Below are 20,742 nucleotides of genomic sequence, written 5' to 3' on the forward strand. Positions count from 1 at the left end.
AAAGAAAAAAACCGCAGGGGCACCCGGGTGCCTCAGTCAGTTAAGCGTCCAACTTCGGCTCAGGTCACGATCTCACTGTTCATGGGTTCGAGCCCCACGTCAGGCTCTGTGCTGTCAGCTTGGAACCTGGAACCTGTTTCAGATTCTGTTTCTGTGTCTCTCTGCCCCTCCCCCACTTGTGCGCTCACTCTCTCTCTCTCTCTCAAAAATAAATAAACCTTAAAAAAAATTTTTTTTTAAACTGCATTGTTTGATTCCTTGATTCTTTTGTACAAACCTGCAAGGTGAATTTTCACCGTGAACTCCTCACTGTTGCTGGGTTTTTGCCGCCCTACTGTGTTCACCTACATTTGATGGTAAAAGAGGCTTGAATATGTCCATCTCTTCTCTGTCACTTATTAGCTTGGTGACCTTGGACAGATTGTTTAAGTTTTCTGAGCTTCCATTTCTTTATCTTTGAAATGAGGTTAATAATTCCTACCTGCAAATGTTATTATAAAAAATAGAGATAATCTTTGGAAAATAGGGAGCACAGAGTCTGTGCTCAGTAAAGGTATATGTTTTTATTATTGTTGTTCTTGTTTGTGTGTGGATGTGTCTTGAGTGTAACAAAGTATTAACTTTTGGTTTGCTTTTCCGTCACTCATCACCCACTATGCATCTTGGCCGCCACGGCGATGATACAGTTTCGGGAAATATAAACGTTTTATTTTTTAATTTTTTTTAATGTTTATTGTTTTGAAAGAGAGAGAGAGTGTGTGTGTGTGTGTGAGCAGGGGAGGGGCAGAGAGAGAGGGAGACACAGAATCCGAAGCAGGTCCAGGCTCCGAGCTGTCAGCACAGATCCTGACACGGGGCTCAAACTCACCAACCGTAAGATCGTGACCTGAGCCGAAGTTGGGCACTCAACCGACTGAGCCACCCAGATGTCCCGGAATATAAACATTTTAATAGTAAGCTAAGCAAAGGGAGATAACAGGGCGAATACAGTGTTTAAAGGTGATGTGGTTCAAAGGTAAAGAAAAGTATTCCTCTCTGTTAATGTCAGTCATTCATTCTCAAAGGGTGCTTCGAAGACCTCTGGGGCCACCCAAGAATCTCTTGGGGCATCTGCAAAGTCAAAACTATTTTTAAAAGAACACTAAGATACCGTTTGCCTTTTTCACTCCTATTCTCTTACAAGTCCACGTGATGTGTGATATCATCACCGATTGAATGAGGACGCAGATGTGAGAATCCAGCTGTCTTCTACTAAGCCAGACATTAAAAAGATTTTTTTTAATGTAAAACAATACTTGGGGTGCCTGGGTGGCTCAGTCGGTTAAGTGTCCGACTTCAGCTCAGTCATGATCTCGAGGTTTGTGAGTTCGAGTCCCGCGTCGGGCTCTGTGCTGACAGCCCGGAGGCTGGAGACTGCTTCGGATTCTGGGTGTCCCTCTCTCTCTGCCCCTCCCCAACGCATGCTCTGTCTCTCTCTCTCAGAAATAAAATAAACATTAAAAAATTTTTTTCTTAAGTAAAACAATGCCTCTCATGTCCCTGTTATTTTGTTTATTTGAGAAACAAAAAAAAATATGGTATGAATGTTAACATATAATGGGTTTATTATTTTTAATGAATTAGTAGATAAATATTTTGAACTCTTCTCAGTTTTCATTTCTATCACACTGAATGATGACAGATATGACTCACATGAACACTAGCTCTTTGGGTCTTCAACAACTTTTAAGGGTGTAAAGGGGGTCCCAAATCTCAAAAGCCACTAACATAGTTAATTGGTATTTGGTCACAATGCTAGCTCCATTTGGACAATATCATCGTTCAAGAGAGACAAGGAAATGACACTTAGAAGGAGTTAATGGAAAGCTAATTTTCGTATGATGTTTTAACGACTGATTCTGTAAGTCAGTCAGTTGGCAAATATTCCATGAGCACCTATTATGTGGACAAGCATTGCTCTGGATGCTGGGAGAAGACACATAAGGCCCTGCTCTCACGGCGCCTGAGTGGCTCAGTCGGTTGAGTGTCTGACTCTTGCTTTTGGCTCAGGTCAGGATCCCGGGGTCATGGGATGGAGACCTGAGAGTTGGTCTCCACACTGAGTGTGGAGCCTGCTTTAGATTCTCCCTCTCTCCCTTGCTCATGTGCACTCTCTCTCTCTCTCTCTAAAAATAAAGAAATAATTTAAAAAAGACTTTTCTTTAAAAAAAAAAAAAAAGACCCTGCTCTCATGGAGTTTACTTTCCAGATAGAGGAGATAGACAGTGAATATGTAAGCAAATAAACAAGGTAATTTTAGGTTGTGATAACCGTTTTAAAGAAAATACACAGGCTAATGTAATTAGATTCTCTGAGAACAGAAGGACTTGGCCTATGTAGGCATGGGAAACTGCATTCCTGGGTCAAGGGGACCTAAGAATCTATACTATGTTCATGGATTGGGAGAAAAGAAGAGTCAATGCACACAGTGGTGCAAAATAAGTGATTCCTGTCCTTGCTATGGGATAAATCTGTTTTTAAAGACCGACTCTCCCACCATTCTCTAGAGTTGCTGAAGCAGGATTCTTTCAAGAGCTCGGGAGAAAGAGATCCTATCAGGAATGCCAGCAGAAGGTAGTGTTGATGTGCTCTGGCATGAAAGACAGAGGCAGGCAGAGCATTCCAGAGAGTGAGGTCAGACAAGGGTCATCTGTAGATAGAGGCTGACTTAAACCTCCACATATGGGAACAGATGCCTACGGAGAAAGAGGAGAAGGAGGGCCTAGGAAATCGCCACTTTAAATTAATTTTCAGACATGTCTCGTCCACTTGGTATCTTTCCTAAAGGCTCTGAAACAGTCTCGGGAGCCAAACTTCTATAAAAAAAAAAAAAAAAAATAGAAGCCCACCAAAGGCTGTTTCTGACCTCAGAGAAATGATGAAAAGTCGAAGCCATACCCGGTTGAGACACGCAGCAGCGAAAACGCTCCGTCTCGTTTTTGGAAAACACGCCAGCTTCCTATTCCTCGCGCATATTTGCAATCCATACGCAAAATCGCAGATCACGTACATAATAGGTAGCAAAATAAGCTGGTGGGCTCAGCGTTAGCCGGTGAGCACTTGCCGGTTCACGTTTCCATTTATAACAGAGGCTCTCACTCATCAGCAATGTGGGACGTGGAGCTGCTCAAGGCGGCTCAGCACAAGCACCAGCCTCCTTTCTGGTAGTGTTCCTAAAATTAAAGGAATACCAGGACATTCAGTCCAGTTCTTCACCAACTGACACGTTTTTCCTTACATCTTACCTCCTCTCATGGCCTCAACTATTACCTCGCCACCAATGATCCTGGATCTCTCTCTCTCTCTCTCTCTCTCTCTCTCTCTCTCGATCCCTTATAACGTACCCTATGCCCAGATATCAGCTGCCCCTGAAACACCCACAGGATCTTCCCAGTTTAAAGAAGCAAAGGGCTCTGGTTCCCAAAGGACCTTGTCCTTTGCGTCTTTGGTTACGTGATTAGCACTGTTCTCACCCTAACAAGAAACCTGCAGAATGGAGATGCCCCAGCTGAACGGAAGCTGGGGTGTAATCATGTCCTGGGGTATCTGAAGACCATGTCCCAACATCAAGGGGTCTTAGCTAGGAGAATAAACGATAAGAATGGAAAGAACAGGGGCGCCTTGGGTGGCTCAGTCGGTTAAGCGTCCGACTTCGGCTCAGGTCATGATTTCACGGTTTGTGGGTTCGAGCCCCGTGTCGGGCTCTGTGCTGACAGCTCGGAGCCTGGAGCCTGCTTCGGATTCAGTGTCTCCCCCTCTTTCTGCCCCTCCCCTGCTCACGCTCTGTCTGTCTCTGTCTCAAAAGTAAATAAAAACATTAAAAAAAAATTAAAAAAAGAAAGAATGGAAAGAACAAGCCAGAAAGGGCAGCCCAGGGTCTGCCTCAGATTGTTCCCCTGACTTGGCCCCACCCTGGACTCACATTTCAGCTGTATGTGTTGAAGCTGAACAAGTTTCCATACGATACAAAGCTTTGTTGCCCACCTGCCAGAGCGTGACCCGGAATGGGTGTGGGAGCCTTGAAAATACAGCACGGCCTTGGTTCATTGTGAGCACTGGGGGACCCAACACTACTCGGATGTCCCAAGAGCTTGCAACTTTGCAGACATGGCATGAAATCTCAGTGTTTTTCACACCCACGGGGATGGCTATGGCGATCGTGAAAAATAAAAACAGCAAGTAACAAATGGTGAATCGGAGCCCTCGTTCATTGCTATGGGAATGTGAAATGGCTCAGCCTCCGTGGAAAACAGTCTTGCCAGTTCTTCAAAAGTTAAATATATAGAAAAAAATATACAGGGCACCTGGGTGGCTCAGTCGGTTCAGTGTCTGACTTCAGCTCAGGTCGTGGTCTCATGGTTCGTGGGTTCGAGCCCTGCATCGGGCTCTGTGTTGATGGTGCAGAGCCTGCTTGGGATTCTCTCTCTCTCTCCCCCTCTCTCTGCCCTCTCCTGCGTGCGCGCGCTCTCTCTCTCAATAACAAGTAAACTTAAAAATATATATATAATCCGGAATTCCATTCCAAGATATATTGAACACAGGTACAACGGAAAGACGATCGAAAACAGGTCCTCAAATAATCGCGCACACGCACGTGTTCATAGTAGCACTGTTCACAACAGCCAAGAGGTGGACACAACTCAAATGTCCACCCGCTGACAAATGGACAAATTAGTTGTGGTAATACATATAACGGAATATTATTCAGCCGTAAAAAGAAATGAAATACTGATACAGGCTACACCCTGGATGAGCCTTGGAAGCGTTATGCTAAGTAAAAGAAGCCAGACACCAAAGGTCACATACCGTAGAACCTCATTGCTATGAAGCATCCAGCATATTTTCAAAAAACATTTGGCAATATAGTCTCTCACCACTTTCATGGACCAGACATTGTGTTCCACTTGGTACGCAAGACGTTTTAGCGGGGCACGGTATCTCTGCCTTAGACTCAAAGAATATGATGGTAGGAAGTCGTTATTTTGTCCGGCTCTTCTTAAACTTTGATCTACAAAATCCTAGGGGCAGATAGATAAAGCTGTAGGTCAAGATCGCCAGGTTCACCCAGTCGATGTTCATTTTCTTCACTTGGTGCAGCGAGGGAAAACGTACACCAAATGAACCACGGTGGCTGTAGGAAGGGGTTTTTTTGGTGGGGTTTTGGGTTTGTGCTAAGTGACTCTAAGGTGGGAAGGGTAGGGGATACAGGAATCGGGCCCGGATTGCCAGTGGCCGTGAAGTGGCGTGGTTTCGTAACGGAGGAATGGAGCGAATCTGCGGAAGGTACTGATAAGAAAGAATTAGTCACTCAACGGTAGCTCCTTTGCAGTTGTGGTGTGGCCTTGGGAAAATCACTGCTTTCTGTTGGCTTTGGGCTCGCGTCATTTATGACTGTCGGGAACATCACAGTCTGCTTATCAGCGCTGACTTTTGTCTCTCGGGTCCCGCAAGAAGGTAGTGGGTGTTGCGGGAAGAAAGAGATCTGTGTAAGCCTGGAAAGTCCTCGTTAAACAACGTTAAATAAACAATAAACTGGGGTTTGTGGAGTTTTTAAATGTGCTAAAGGGAACTGTGAATCTCCCAGGGCACCTTTTTGTTTAATGTTTTGTTTATTTTTGAGAGAAAGAGAGTGAACAGGGAAGGTGCAGAGAGAGGGGCGGGGACAGAGGATCTGAAACGGGCTCCGCGCTGTCAGCACAGAACCCGACGCAGGGCTCGAACTCACAAACTGTGAGATCATGATCTGAGCTGAACTCGGACGCTCAAGCGATTGAGCCGCCCAGGCGCCCCTCCCAAGACACCTTTAATTTGTTTTCAGCACAGCTGCCTAAGTGATTCTGTTCAAATATAAGTCCAAATATCCAGTGGCTTCTCGTCCCTCCTCCACATGCCCAAGCATGACCATTCCGACCTCTTTTCCTATGTATCTGCCCCTCTTCTCTCTCCTCCATCCACCCTTGCCTCCTCCATGTTCCTCCTGCCAGGAATGCTTTTCCCCCTCATGTTCCCTTCTCTCCTTCAGGTCTTTGTTCAAATGGAACCTTCCAGCGACGCCTTCCCTTCCTACTCTTTATCAAGCCCTCCTCTCCCCAACACCTCCCACATCCCTTCCAACTGCTTTATTTTTCTCCTTGGCACTCATGGCCATCTGAGATACTCTCCATTCCGTTTTTTCTTGTCTCTGGTCTCTGTGCCCATACAAGCAGGGATTTTTACTTAATTTTCCCCATGGCGCATCCCCAGGACCCGCAACCATGGCGGGCGCATAACAGGCACTGAATAAAAATGTGTCAAATGAATGCATGGGCAACCCCCTTCTAAACTTCTTCTGCAAGAGAGTGGTGAGTGAGGTGTCTGTATCTTCCATGTATAGACAGGAAAGAAGTTCTGGAAGAACACAGGAGAGCCTGGAACTCCTCTTCCACGGTTTTGTCATTAGCTCTCCGTGTCTCGTGAAGCCAGTCTTTCCTACAAGGTTGCCCTACCGGGCTGGAACTAAATACAGCAGGTCGCTAGATGGCACTGTTCACCAAGAATCGTGGGATTCTTACCGATGGCCTTTGAAATCCCCTTTTCCCTAGAAGTGAAGAATTCCAAGGAATGGTTACCATTCTTCACACTCTCTCTCTAGCCAGGAGGAAACTCAGAGTCCCACAGCACCACTTACGAACTAGCCACCCTCGCCCATGAGCGCAGGTTAACTAACCCTTTACCTCGGAGCAAAAGAGGTTCTTAGATACTTCTAGTAATACCCATGGCAAGCATAAGCAAAGCTTTGCCCCCCTTGAAAAGGTGCCCTGCCTCTTACACTTGGCCCGTGGCCCTCTTGGCATAAGCCTGTCTCTTTCCCTCCACCCTTGCCTCTCTGTCTCCTTAGAGAATGGAGTTCAGGTTACACTGCCAGTTCTGTTCCCAGCTTTGAGCAGTCTGAGAGGAAGCATGGAACACGGGGTGACCTGGAAATACAGTAGAAGGGACCGAGGGCAAACTATATCTCCATCGCAAACAGCCCTAGGACCTTGAGCAACTTATCCAACATCTCTCAACCTTGGTTTACGCAGTTGTGCCATGGGGATAAAAATCCCTGGGACAGGACAGGTAATAAACATTAAATGAGAAGAGGTATGAGGTTTCAAGCCAAGCTTTCTATAAAGCTTTGCTTTCCATTTCCAGATATCACCTATATTTATACTCTAAAACTTAAGTTGGGGCAGTTGGTTGACCTGATGAACACTTCTCTGCAATCCTGGCTGGTCTTAAGATGTCCCAGTGAACAAAAACTCCATGATGAACCTCCTCTCTGCATCGTCTTGACTAATAGATGGTTAGCTCAAGTTATGTCTGCAAATGCACACACAGAAAGCTACTGTCTTTGTGAACGTCAGCCGATCAGCAAGTATTTATGGAGAACTTGTAATTTTGCCTCAGTGTTCTCAGAAGATTATTCTGGAAGCAGAAATAAGAGAGCTGGGAAAGAGAATGCAGTCAAAGACACTGCAGTTCACTCTTTAATGAAGTACCCTTGTTCCTTGCTCTTGAGAGGAAATATGGAAGTCAAGGACTATTAGAACGGCTGTTGGCTTTTCAACTGATAAAACCAGAAATAATGGTTCCATTTGGGGAGCAAAGGCACATAATAGGAACTGTTCACTCATGGCAGCCGTGCTTTACCACACAGATTGTGCCTATGATTAGTAACAAAAAAGCCCAACTGTGCCTGCTGTTTAGCCATACCTCTGGCCGGACACTTCCTGTTTGCCAATCTGACGGGATCACCTGCTCTCCCAGAAATTACCCTACATTTCAACCCCTTACCTTCTACCCCAGATCGGTAGGGCTGACTCCCTGAGCCTGCGACACATCACCCTTCCCTCTCTCTACCCCCCCAAGTCTTACCTATTCTACACTGTCCCCAGAATCTCTCTCCTTTATTCTTTTCTCCAAGTACTACCATACACTTGTCTATTCCGGTTCTACTCTTTCTCAGCTCACGTTCTGAGTGCTGAGACACATCAGAAAAGGAAAAGGAGCTATTCCCTGTGGTTTGATCTTATAAAAACAGAATGGATTTGATGAAAAGAAGAAGTGGACAGGAGTGGTATTTGCTCACCTCGTACTTACTCTAATTATAGCCAGTTGGGTGTTATGGGCAACCATACTGGGTGACATGAGGGTTGCATCAGACAGGATGTCCCATTTCCAACTTCCCCTGTTCATGCCCTATGCATTCCCTAATCAGCATTTTAAAATTACAACCTGATTGCTGAACAAATAGGAAGTCTCCCCATTAGCTGAATTGTGGCCTGCAATTTTGTATATTACCAAGAACACTTGATTCCCAAGCTCAGCTTTATTCTTCCGGATTTTGCTGACTTACTGTTTCCCCAGAAGTAATGGACATTTTGTTTGAGAAAAGATAGACATTTAGGAAATTTCAATTGGAAGAAAGGCAAAAAGCTGAAATCTTGTTTTTCCTGCGGTGAAGTGTCATATTCCCCTCTTCCTCCAGATAGCCTCGGCTCCTGTTATGTAGTGTTGAAATTTCTGTTCCAAGAATGTGGAAGGATTAGGATGCCATAAACCCAGGGTTTAAATCAGGAGTGTCCTCAGGGCGCCGGGGTGGCTCAGTCGGTTAAGCGTCCGACTCTTTTTCTGCTCTGGTCATGATCTCACGGTCTGTGAGATCGAGCCCCGAGCCCAGCTCTGTGCCGACAGTGTGCCCAGCCTGCTTAGGATTCTCTCTCCCTCTCTCTCTGTCCCTCCCTCTCTCTCTGCCCCTCTCTGGCTCACGTGCACACGTGCATGCTCTCTCTCCCCCACAAAATAAATAAACTTAAAAAAAATAAATAAATCAGGAGTTTCCTCTCCCACGGAACCTAGAACTAGGACTCAGAAAAAGAAAAATCAGCCTGATATTAAAGGAATCCAACACCTTCAAATCTATTTGCAGCCTTTTCTTTAGATGTTTATGCCAGTAAATTTCTGGGAATTATGCCTCACACAGAGGTCACACACTGGACCTCCACAAACCACATCCAGCCAGCTCGTATATTTAATTTGGCCTTCACAGTGTTTTTTTAAAAATAAGAATCGGTCATCAACCTTTTAAAGTTTTACATAAAATATAGGTTTATATAAAATAAATAGTTATGTTAAATTTATTTATATAAAAATACAGATTTCTGTATCGTCTTGGGAAAAAATAAAACCAGATGAGGCAGCCCTGGAATGTTATTTCCACATGGGTAGTGGTGGGTGGTGGACTATTAACTCAGTAGGAAACATACAAGGGGGATCATTCACGAAGGGTGGGGCTGGAAAGATGATCAGTTTTTTCCCGGACGTACATCTCTAGGCTTGAACTGGAATTCCAATGAGCATTCAGTTCACCTCGCTCCCTAAATACCTGCCCAAATATCTGGTTTCTGAAAGCAGCACCACGAGCTCCCACTTTCCCAACGGCGATCCTAACTACGGAATCAGCGTGGACGTTTCCCTCTTCTCTGCTATACCACCCCTCCCCCATCAGCTACGATCTGTGGTTTATTCTCCCCAAACTTTACTGGGCAATAAGATAGCTACCAGCCGCATGAGCGCTTAAAAGGTGGCTAGGTTAAATTGAGATATGCTCTAAGTGAAAAAGATACATTGGATTTTAAATACCTACACTAAAAAAATAGGACTTTAAACTAGCTGATTAAAATTAATTAATTAAAATAAATAAACTAGCTCATTAATAGTTTCACATGGGCGACCCATTAAAATGAGATTTTTGACATCTTGTGTTAAAGATATTATTAAAATTAATTTACTTATCTCTTTTTATCTTTTTAAATGTGGCTTCTAGAAAATGTTAAATTACATATGGGGTTCACATCTGTGGTTGACATTACCTTTTCTTTCTTTCTTTCTTTGGTTTGTTACCTTTCTAGGGGACAGCATTGCCTCAAAATAGCTCTTCATGTGACATGTTAGTGGTGCTAATTATAGCCACAATGGCAATCATATTACAATACATGAATGTCAAATCAACATGCTATACACCTTCATTTTACACAATGTTATATGTCAAATATATTTCAACAGAAAAAAAAATTTCACTTGGGTTTGTCTTCAACTTTCTAGCCTTGCTGCCATGCAATAGTTCGCATCTCATATCCCTTTACTCCTAGAATTTCACATTGGCCGAGGCTTTTTCCCCTTCTAATCTGTTCTGCACACCCTGGCCAAGTTTATCTGCCTAAAACACGGCTTTTATCATGAAACGCTCCTACTCAAACACTAACACCAGCTCCCAACTCTAGCCTATAAAGTCCGAACTGTTGAGAATAACAACTTCCACTTTACAAACCGAATTTATTCTGTCCTTTATTGAATTTTCCAAACAACGGAGCACCTAGCCTACCAGATTCCTGGTTTTCTAAATGCCTGAGCTGGGGGTGGTGAGAAGCACTTCTGATCTTAGAGGTTACAAAGATGATGCACTTAAAGCATCCAAACAGAAGCTCTTTTCGCTTACGATAGTTTCTACAACACCTCACAATCGACTGAAGAGCATCCGCGGATCTATCAGCTAAACTATTTTACCATCAGTTGAGAGAAAGAATAATAGCGTGAACTGAACAAACTGTTACATTTGCATTTTGGAAAACCCAAACTGGATATGCAACTAGAAAAGCTTAAATGAAATAATGTGCTTCACTCATCCATTATAGGTCCAAGCTCCCAAAGTGTGTGTGTGTGTGTGTGTGTGTGTGTGTGTGTGTGTGTGTGTGTGCACGCACGCACACACACACACACGTATACATAGCTTTGTCACAAAATACATTTTAATAATGCCAATTTGAAATACTGTGGTATAACAATTAAAATGCCATCTCAACTTGAAAAGCATGAATTAAAAATTTATCAAGAATTATATAAATCCAAAGCCAGCAGAGCTACTGATTTATAAAGTGTGTTGGGTATTCTACACGGCAACGTGAATTTAGCTTGGGAAGAGAGACTTGTCAGGATTTATCTCAAATATGTGAGTTTTGAATTGTGCCATCTTCAAGACCTCATCCCTTTCATCAAACACGCCACCTTATAGACATTTTCTTCCTTTTTTTTTTTTTTTTCCAATTACAGATCAGATAGGTTTTGCCAAATTCCCTAGGAGAATTTCTTGGTGCACGAAGCTTGAGTTGAGACAAATCCACATTCTACCATTTATTCTGTTACTTCAGACAGATTACTTAATTGTTCAGTTGCTCCTTATTAAAATTGGGCAGAAAGTATATATTCTTGTTTTATAGGAATTCTAAGAGATAACATACACGGTTAGCACAGCGCTGGGCATGTAGAAAGAGTTCTCAACAGCAGGGCACCCGGGAAGGTAACATGCGATCTGTCTGGCTTTTCTCAAAGCAGTTTGAAGACTCTGTAAAAGGGTGGGGCTTTGGCGTCTCACGCTACTAACCTCTGTAAGTTTAATAGACGGAGAGCTACACGCGACAGGGGTTTGGGTGGGGTGGGACGGAGCGCGTCCGCCCGCCCCCTCAGCCGCAGCTCCACGGCAGATGCCAGAAGGTGGCCACCAGGTCGGGCCTCAGTTGCACTGGTTCTTCCGGACTTCCGCTTCGCAGCCTCTGGCAATGAAAACACTACCACGTGGCCTGCAGCCTTGCGTCACCCTCCTTCGCCCAATGGAGAGCCGCGTCGCTGAGCTGGGGGCGGGTCGCTACCAGGGCGGTCCAGCCCACAGCTGTCGTCAATTGGCCAAGGGGGCGCGGCGGCGTGGAGTCATAGCCAATGGCGGCCGAGGGTGGGGACCCCACCCCCTCAGCTGCCGGGTTTGGCTCGGACGCGCCGGAGGATCTGGGCCGGGCGTGGGGGCGGAGCGAAGCGGGGACGGGGCGGAGCGAAGAAGGGCCGGGCGGGGCCAGGAGCGGAGGGGGGGCCGCGACCCGGCCCGCGGAGCCGGCGCCAGCGGGCTGCTGAGGTGGCTGTCGCCGGCTCGGAGCTGCGGCTTCCCCGGGTCGAGCCCCCGATGGAGGCCGAGGCCGCGGATGGCCCCCCGGGCGGGGTCGAGGCGGCGCTCAGCTGCTTCTCTTTCAACCAGGACTGCACGTAAGCCGCGGCGCCTGCCCTGCGGGACGCTGGGGGGCAGAAGTCGCGAGCAGGGGTCTTGTCCTGTCGGCCACTTGTAGCGGGAGTGGCGCGGGCCTGCGCCTCCAGAGGGCCGCGGCAGCGCGGCAGGGGCGGCTCCCGGCCCGCACGGTCTGGGTGGGCTCCCTCTCCCCCTGCGGGGGTTCGAGCGCCCCCACCCCCGCTGTGGGCTGAGGGCCAGGAGCGGCCGGCCGAGCACGAAGGGAGGGAGTTCGCGGGCGCAGTGGGGCTGAAGAAGGCTACGGATCCAGTGGGGGCAGAGGCTAGTGCCCCGAGTGGGGGTCTCGGAAGGAGGGGCAGAGGCCAAAACAAAGGAGATGGGCGAGGAGGGGGAAGTTGCAAGTTGACCCTAGGCGAGGTTGTTGGGGCCCAGGAAGATGAGAGTACAGGAAAAACTTTCCCATTTGTCCTTGAGCATCTCAACGTGGCATCTGGGCAGGGCCTGGGACAAAGAGGCAGCCTATCCGTGCGGCCAGGCCAGCCCTCGTCCCAGCCCAGCTCGGGGCATCTCGCCTTTCCACCCCCTCTCACTGTGTTCACACAGCCCCCAGGGCGAGGCAGAATCCTCTTCTCAGAGTCCCCGAGCCCTTTCGCGGGCCCGGCTGACTTCTCTGAGAAGCGCGAGCTCCACCCTGTTGCTTTTTGAGTGCACTTGTAATGTTTCACTTCGATGTGCACTTTTGGACTTTGGCCAGAGAGTTAGAGGCTGAACCGTATTTCAGACCTCTCAAAGATTCAGCCCTTTACAAGTGAACGCCTGCTTCCTTACCTCTTTGCGTGGAATTGTTAGATGCCAGTCCTGGGGACCATATGGAATAATCTCTTGGGAATGTGCACCCCGAGCATCAAGCAGGGATGACTACTTTTCCAGGTTCCTACTTCCTGCTGTACCAGTTTCTGTCGTGTTCCTTGTTTGGAATGGGCTTCAGGCTTGTGCTTTGGCCGCCTGTGACTGGGCTGTGCTAATATTGAACATTCACTGGTGTAATTAAGGCCATCCTGTACCATAAGTAACTCTGGCTTCCATTCCCTTTGTGTTTCTGTTTAAAAACACCCTATGCCAAACAATATGCCTTTGTTCGGAAAAAAAAAAAAAAAGTATGTGTAATCGGGTAATTGGGTAGCTGGACGGCTTGGTTAGATGGGTGACTTTTAAGCCTTTTTTGACCACAGTCCACAATAAGAAATGCATGTTACAACATCCCCCGATACCCACATACATAGACTGTCTCCCAAAGGTGATTCATTAAATAGTGTTTACTCTTTCTATATAGTGTGATACCTTCTTTTAAAGCTGTTTGTGACTCATGAGCTGTTTTTAAGATCTCCTCATGGGTTGAGACCCGCAGTTTACAGAAATGATGGTGTAGATAAAATTCTGACATTTTGTAAGAAGCATTTTGCAAGAGAGGATGGCTGTTGAAATGCCAGAGTGTTTTCCTTCCCAACCGAACACAGGACAAGGAAAGGAGTCAGTTTGCTAGTTCACAGTAAATGTTCGAAGTTCTGCTTTATAAACATCGTGTATCAGATTTTTTTTTTTTTTTAAGTGGGGTTAGTTTTTACTCTGGGTGAGTCCCAGCTTTCTATGGCACTTGGGTAAGAATATTATTTTCAAAGCTGTTGGGTGCTTGGAAAGTTAATTTCCTTCGTCTCTATGGTCAGTTCTGTTTTCTTGGATGAAGGCTTTGCTGGACAGCTCTGTCTCACCTATAAATAAAAGTTTTTGTCAGAGTCAGTTGCTTTGAGCCACAGAGGATATGACATTGGATTTTAAAATAAGTCAAGCCCCTTACGTATGCATTTAGGAGTATCAGTGTGTCTTTCTTTGTAAGTGCAGGCTGAGTTTGCAGTCCAGTAGTGCAACTAACCTTTACGAGTCTTCTTTGATCATACTTCATGCTTGGCACTGTGCTAGGCACTGTGGGTACATTTTTTCATTTGACTGGCGGCACATATTTGTCCCAAGCTCTATTCCTGTGAGAGGTGATGAGAATTTATTTATTTTTTTTCCTGCAGGAAGCCCTTATGGATAAAATAGGATTTTAGTCTGGATTCCTTGATTCAGCCTCCTTTGTGGCCATGGCTCAACATTTAAAACATAATAGTAACCACACTGCTATTTTTTCATGTATAAAATTCTTCTGGGAGCAGGCCTTATGTTTGAATTTTTTTTAATTTTTATTTTTTAAAGACTTTATTTTTAAGCAATCTCTACACCCAACGTGGGGCTAGCAGTCACGATCCCGAGATCAAGGATCACACGCTCTACCGACTGAGCCAGCCAGGCATCCCTGAAAATTATTTTAAATTACCAAATCTTTCGGTTAATATCACAAGACTCTCATTACATTTTTCCCTTACTTACAAGCTTTAGAAACCTCAGTTGCCGCTAAACTTGTCTATAGTTATGTGAAAAAGTCCATGTGAAGAACGTTTAAAGACGGTAATCACTACAGGGCATATCAAAAAAGTTTTTTGAATCATAGAATAAAAAGGAGGTTTTTAAAGTGCAGGTGCAATTGACACATGCAGCATTATATTTGTTTCAAGTGTACAACCTATTGTGATTCAACATTTGTATACATTGGGAAATGATCTCCACGAGAAGCCTACTAACCCATCTGTCAAGCTACACAGTTAATGCAATATTACTTACTGTATTTCCTGTGCTCCACGTTCGTCCCCATGATGTATTTATTTTATAACTGGAAGTTTGTATTTCCTGATCTCCTTCACCAATTTCATATCCCCACTCCCCCCCCAAAAAAAAAACCCTGTCATCTGGCAACCACCAGTCTATTCTCTGTAACTATGAGTCTGGGTTTTGTTTTGTTTTGTCTTTCTTAGACTCCACGTATAAGTGAAATCATGTGATTTTTGTCTTTCTCTGTCTGACTCATTTCACTTAGCACAGTGCTCTCATCCACGTTGTCGCGAATGGCAAGATTTTGTTCTTTTTTATGGCTGAGAAGCGGAGTGTGTGTGCGTGTGCACACGCCCGTGTGCACGTGTGCACGCATGCCGTGTCTTCTTTATCCGTTCATCCACTGCTGGGCACTTGGGTCGTTTCCATATCTTGGCTGTTGTAAATAACGCGGCAATGAACATACGGGCGCATACATCTTTTCGAGTTAGTGTTTTCAGTTTTTCTTCTGAAAGATACCCACAAGTGGAATTGCTGGATCATAGGGTAGTTCTCTTTTTAATTTTTTGAGGAATCTTCACGCTGCTTTCTGGCGTGGCTGCCCCAGTTTGCATTCATACCCATAGTGCACGAAGATCACCTTTCCAACACATCCTCGCGGACACTTGCTACTTCTTGTCTTTTTGATAACAGCCATTCTTACAGGTGTAAGGTGGTATCTCATTGTGGATTGGATTTGCATCTCCCTGATGATTGGTGATACCGAATGTCTTTTGATGAATCTGTTGGTTATCTGCACGGCTGCTTTAGAAAACTGTCAATTCAGATTCTTTTCCATTTTTAACCAGGTTGTTTTTTTTTTTGTTATTGAGTTACGTGAATTATATATTTTCTTTATACCTACAAAGTTAATGCAGTATTATCTACTGTATTATATATTTATATATTTTTATAAATAAAAATATATTTATAAAAATATATTAAAAATATTTTATATGCACTTCATATATATTTACATATTTATTTTATATATTTATATATTTGTTTTATATTTTACTTACATAAAATATATTTATATGTATTTATATTATGTATATTTATATACATTTAGTTTATATATATTTATTGTGTATATATTTTACATATTTATTACATATACTTATATATATTTGTTTTACATATACTCAAAGATAATATGTATTTTCTTATTTTATATTATACCATATACAGTATATATTTTGGATATTAACCCCTTAAGGGATATATAATTTGCAAATATTTTCTCGCATTCAGTGGGTTTTTTCATTTTGTTGATGGTTTCCTTTGCTGTGCAGAAGCTTTTTAGTTTGATGTACTTCTACCTTTTTGTTTTTGCTTTTGTTTCCCTTGCCTCTGGAGTCAGAGCCAAAAAACATTGCTAAGACTCCTGTCAAGGAGCTTGCTGCCTATGTTTTCTTCTAGGAGCTTTATGGCTTCGGGTTTTCCGTTCAAGTCTTTAATCCATTTTGAGTTCATACTTGTATGCGGTATAAGACAGTAGCCCAGTTTCACTCTCTTGCTGCACGTGGCCGTGTTGTGAACTTGTAAGATGCCGGGGGCGTGCCTCTCGCCTCTCCAGGTGCCGTTGGTCATCATTGACGCTGCTCCGGAACCTGTCCTGCCCCTCAGGTCAGCCCCCCAGCAGGTGGAGGACTGCGGGACCCAAGCAACTACCTCACTGATTGAGAGTTGACCGCAGCCTCCTCTCCCTGTGTCCCGGGAAACAACAAACGTTTGGGTAGAAAAAAAACAATTCCAGGGAAAACCACATGACCTCCTCTTTTTTATTTTTAGGCTGATGAAACAAGAGCCTTGGCCATCAGGCTCGCCCCGGTCAACTGCTTATATTAGTATATGCTTTCCTGTGCAGAATGGATCTCACCTTTTCAAAGACCTGCTTCAAATGAGGAAGCTGGGCTAATTTTTAGTCCACTTAGGACTATTTTAAGGTCTCTTTCGGCTCTGACATCCCATTTTCCCAGGGTGGAGGTGCTCCAGGTCGGAGCGCTTTTTCTAAGTGTGCCCTGTGTGAGATTTTGCTCATCGCTGAGGTGTTGAGGGCAAAGCGGGAGGGATCTGGAAGGGGGTCCCAGCTGCGAACAAAATGGACTCGTTTGCTTTCATCCTGTGGCCAAAGAAACTGGCCAAGGAAACGGTCTTTCTGTATCTATTGGTCGAAAGTGAAAAATTAAGAAAACAAGATTTATTTAGCGCATACCGTTCCAGATGTGTTTAGTTTTTGTTTTGTTGGTTGGTTGTGATACTAGCTTTGTGGAACGTGGTATACAACAGAGTTTTCAACCCTGGCTGCACATTAGAGTACTTGAACTAAAAAAAGAAAAAGAGAGAGAGACAAAGAGAAGGAAGGGAGGGAGGGAGGGAGGAAGGAGGGAAGGAAGGAAGGAAGGAAGGAAGGAAGGAAGGAAGGAAGGAAGGAAAAGAGAGAAGAAAAGGAAAAAAGAAAAGAATCCAATTAAATAAAAAGCTCAGTGTTGGAGGAGCCACGATAGACAATCATCAGTATTTTTTAAAAACTTCCCAAGTGAATTTAATGTACATTTAAGGATGAGAGCTACTGGTAAAAAGCATCTGCGGTGTTTTCATGGAAAATGATGAAAGGAAGCATCCACCAAATTGTACCTACTAATGACTGTGCCTACTATGACCGTGTGTTTATTTTTTAAGCAAAAATAAATAAAAAATTGACCTCTTGGCAAAGTACCTCTCAGACAACCAGAAGACCCCTGATAGTGTTGGGAGTAGTGCAGGATGAGTATTCTTACGTATTCCGTCTTTCCTGTTTCCTCGCTGGGAAAGCACCGTCCCTGGGAGGTTTGACTTTCCTTCGATGAGTTTCAGCTCTCTGAACCTCATTCCCACGTGGTATTATCTTCCACAGATCCCTAGCAATTGGAACCAAAGCCGGTTATAAGCTGTTTTCTTTGAGTTCTGTGGAGCAACTGGACCAAGTCCATGGAAGCAGTAAGTGTGTGTGTGAAATCCCGGGGACACCGAATCCTTCCTCTAGACTTTAATCTGCGGTGCTCCTGAGCTGTCTGCATTTTTCTCCCGTAACTGTCAAACTGAAGGAGTCAGTCATTTTCAGACTTAAATATAAATCATTGCCTCCACTTGGCTTAAAAAGTAAAACCACAAGTAAGCACTTAGATTTGGCAATAGCTTAGGTAACCTTTTCTTTTTATATTAAGAAATCCTTTGTTTGAAACCTTGTCGTTAAACTTTTTCATAGACTTTTATGCACAGTCATCAGTTTTGATCATTGTGCTATCAGAAGGTCACTTATGGGTTTGTCTTTTTTCTTTTTTTTGCTGTCATACTGGCACTGTAGAATGTTGGTAACATTCATTCGGTCATGGAAGTGTTTTCTTTGTTTTAACCAAGCAGCGCTATCCCCTTTGCATAGATCATATTGAAGATGTTGGAGTACTCTTAGTGATTATTACAACAAAAATTAGTTCTCTTAATATCTCAGGGTAAGTAATAATTTGTGTCATCATAATGGAGAAGAATATGCAGTCTTTGGATTTCCTGGAAAGAAGGTGGTTTGGTAAATGAACACATTGGGTCGCTAATGTATTTGTAAGATGTTATTTTTATTATGCCATTTTCATGAATACTTTGCTCTGTATCTGTCCTATGTTATTCCCTGTGGGTCCTGCCTAAGCACAAGGAAGGCATGCATCTGAGAAAGAATGTTCTCAGAAAACCACTGAGGTCTCTACCTGTGGGAGCTCAGGAGGCTTACTGACTGACCTTCTTCCTGAGCACAGACCCCCTTCCCTGGTCATCACACAGATTGTCTTCAACAGGAAAGGGATTCCAGACAGGACCAGGGAGGGGAGCAAGACAGGGAGGGGCACAGATGTAATTCTGTGACTGCCCCCACCCCACCATGGCTGTCCCCATGGCACCTGCTGGCCACAAAGACCAGAATTCCAGAAGCAGGGATTCCCCAGAGTAGTCAACCCTTGGAAACCTCTCGTGGAGAAAGGGTGGGCCGAGACTGTCCACACCTCCCAATATAATTTCCAGAGTAAACACTGGTGCCCTAGAGACGATTCTGCCCCATGGAAGGCACCCGGGGAAATCTCTGGAAGACCTGACTGTGCCTTCTGGTCACTAACGTTTTCTTCGGGTCTTGGAAAGGGCTGCAGAACCGCTCCCTTGGGAAACAGGCAAAGCTTCACTGTAGGGGAAAAAACCAGTCACTGCGAATGTGTGCTAATCTACGTGCGAGACGTAGAGGCCGCTGGCTGACTGGTGTAAGCTGGGCTCGGTGCCCGGAGGCCGAAATCTGTGTCACCTCAGCCTCCTTTCCCTCCCAGACGAAATCCCGGATGTCTACATCGTGGAGCGCCTCTTCTCCAGCAGCCTGGTCGTGGTGGTCAGTCACACAAAGCCGCGGCAGATGAACGTCTATCACTTCAAGAAAGGCACGGAGATCTGTAATTACAACTATTCCAGCAACATCTTGTCCATAAGGCTGAACCGGCAGGTGAGTGGGGGGAACCGCCCAGGGTTGCGAGGCTTCTGCTAATTGGCACCAAAGGAGAAGATGAGTGTCTTTAAAGATGAGTCTTTCTAAAAACAAACATCAGATGCCCAAAGGGATTTTAATACTCAGGCCTAGTATTATGGGGACATCTCGAGCCCACTCCAGGCACCTGTTTCAGGGATGTGTCCTCCCTGGTCCTTCTGCCTCGTGTTCTTTCTCCAACGTTGGCCACTGGCAGAGCGAACCCTCTTCCACTGGATGCAGGCTGGGCGGAAGTCCGGCTCTGACGCTGTCCCGTGAGCTAGTGCAGGGGCACTGAACCCGGAAGAACATCTCTCCCTGGTTTGGTTGGGCCCTGGACGGCCCTGGACGGTGGCATCTGTTGCAGACCGGCAGTAATGCCTCTCAGAATGAAACCCCTGAGGATGAGTGTGGCCCCCCCTGGGCTAGCTCTGAAGGCAGTTGGAAAACTGACCCTTCTCTTTGTCTCTCCTTGGGTTTTCCCAGCTCACCCTTACAGATCATCCTTGTAGTTTTTTCTTTGTCAAAGGAAGGGTTATTCTTATCTCAGATATACCATACATTCTCTTTAAAAATCGGAGTTCTTGTTAAATAAGTATTTGGGGGTATTAGCAGAGTTTCTCTTAAGTTATTAGATTTTATGGGCGCCTGAGTGGCTCAGTCGGTTATGTGTCTGATTCTTGCTTCCGGCTCGGGTCATGATCTCACAGTTCGTGGGGCTGACAATACAGAGCCTGTTTGGGATTTGTCTCTCTCTCCCTCTCTCTCCTCTGCCCCTCCCCTGTTGACGATCTCTCTCTCTCTTTCTCTCTCAAAATAAATAAACTTTATTTAAAAAATTATTAGATTTTTAAATCCTATAAGGGACAGGACTGTATCCATTTTGTTCACTTCTATAGACCTGGTAGAAAAGACAGTGCCTGGTAGAAAAAAATTGCTCAACAAATACCTGTTTCCCGAGTGCCTATTAATTAAATAAATAAACAGATAGATTCTTTATGTGACCGTGCAGATCTTTCTACTCAATTCAGTATCCCCAGGATGGTGGAGGCCATTGCATTCATCAAGAACACGGTTTTCTTCCTTTTACCTAAACTATTAAAAGCTAACAGATGAAAACAAAGTGCTTTCTTCCGTTTATGAGAAGGAAGAGATTATTTCTTTGAGCGCGGGCTCTTGGCCAGGGAGGGAAAGGCAGTTGGAGAGTTTTCGACTTGAAGGCTTTTAGCCCAGCACTTGGCCCAGGGGCTCTCCCTGGAATTGGTAGCACATGAATACAGTAATAGCCAGTATATGAAAATTAAATCTCCTTTTTTGGCCCCTGATTGTC

The 20,742-nt window shown here is 44.8% G+C and overlaps 1 protein-coding gene and 1 long non-coding RNA gene across 6 annotated transcripts in view; one reads left to right on the top strand and one right to left on the bottom strand.

Annotated features, from left to right (window-relative positions):
* Window positions 1-1,536: 1,536 nt before the first annotated feature.
* LOC109277046 (uncharacterized) lies at window positions 1,537-11,856 on the bottom strand. Of its 3 annotated transcripts, none has more exons than XR_002084970.2 (3): window positions 11,501-11,856; window positions 4,914-5,057; window positions 1,537-3,212 (listed from the first exon to the last, which is right to left on the bottom strand). It is a non-coding gene; the product is annotated as an uncharacterized LOC109277046 (long non-coding RNA). The 3 variants fall into 3 exon arrangements; XR_002084971.2 differs by having other exon boundaries at window positions 4,846-5,057; XR_002084972.2 differs by lacking the exon at window positions 4,914-5,057.
* A 115-nt stretch (window positions 11,857-11,971) lies between these two features.
* The window catches only part of WIPI1 (WD repeat domain, phosphoinositide interacting 1), a 31,754-nt gene continuing 22,983 nt past the window's right edge, over window positions 11,972-20,742 (top strand). The window contains exons 1-3 of one of the 3 annotated variants that reach the window (XM_019466434.2): window positions 11,972-12,150; window positions 17,775-17,857; window positions 19,222-19,391. In XM_019466434.2, coding sequence (XP_019321979.1) covers window positions 12,071-12,150; window positions 17,775-17,857; window positions 19,222-19,391 — 333 coding nt within the window. In that variant the 5' untranslated portion in view covers window positions 11,972-12,070. The remainder of the gene's footprint in view (window positions 12,151-17,774; window positions 17,858-19,221; window positions 19,392-20,742) is intronic. The other 2 variants (XM_019466435.2, XM_019466432.2) reach the window with 2 other exon arrangements.

Source organism: Panthera pardus, unplaced genomic scaffold (assembly GCF_024362965.1).
Source record: "Panthera pardus isolate Hobbes unplaced genomic scaffold, ASM2436296v1 HiC_scaffold_3, whole genome shotgun sequence".
Taxonomy (NCBI): domain Eukaryota; kingdom Metazoa; phylum Chordata; class Mammalia; order Carnivora; family Felidae; genus Panthera; species Panthera pardus.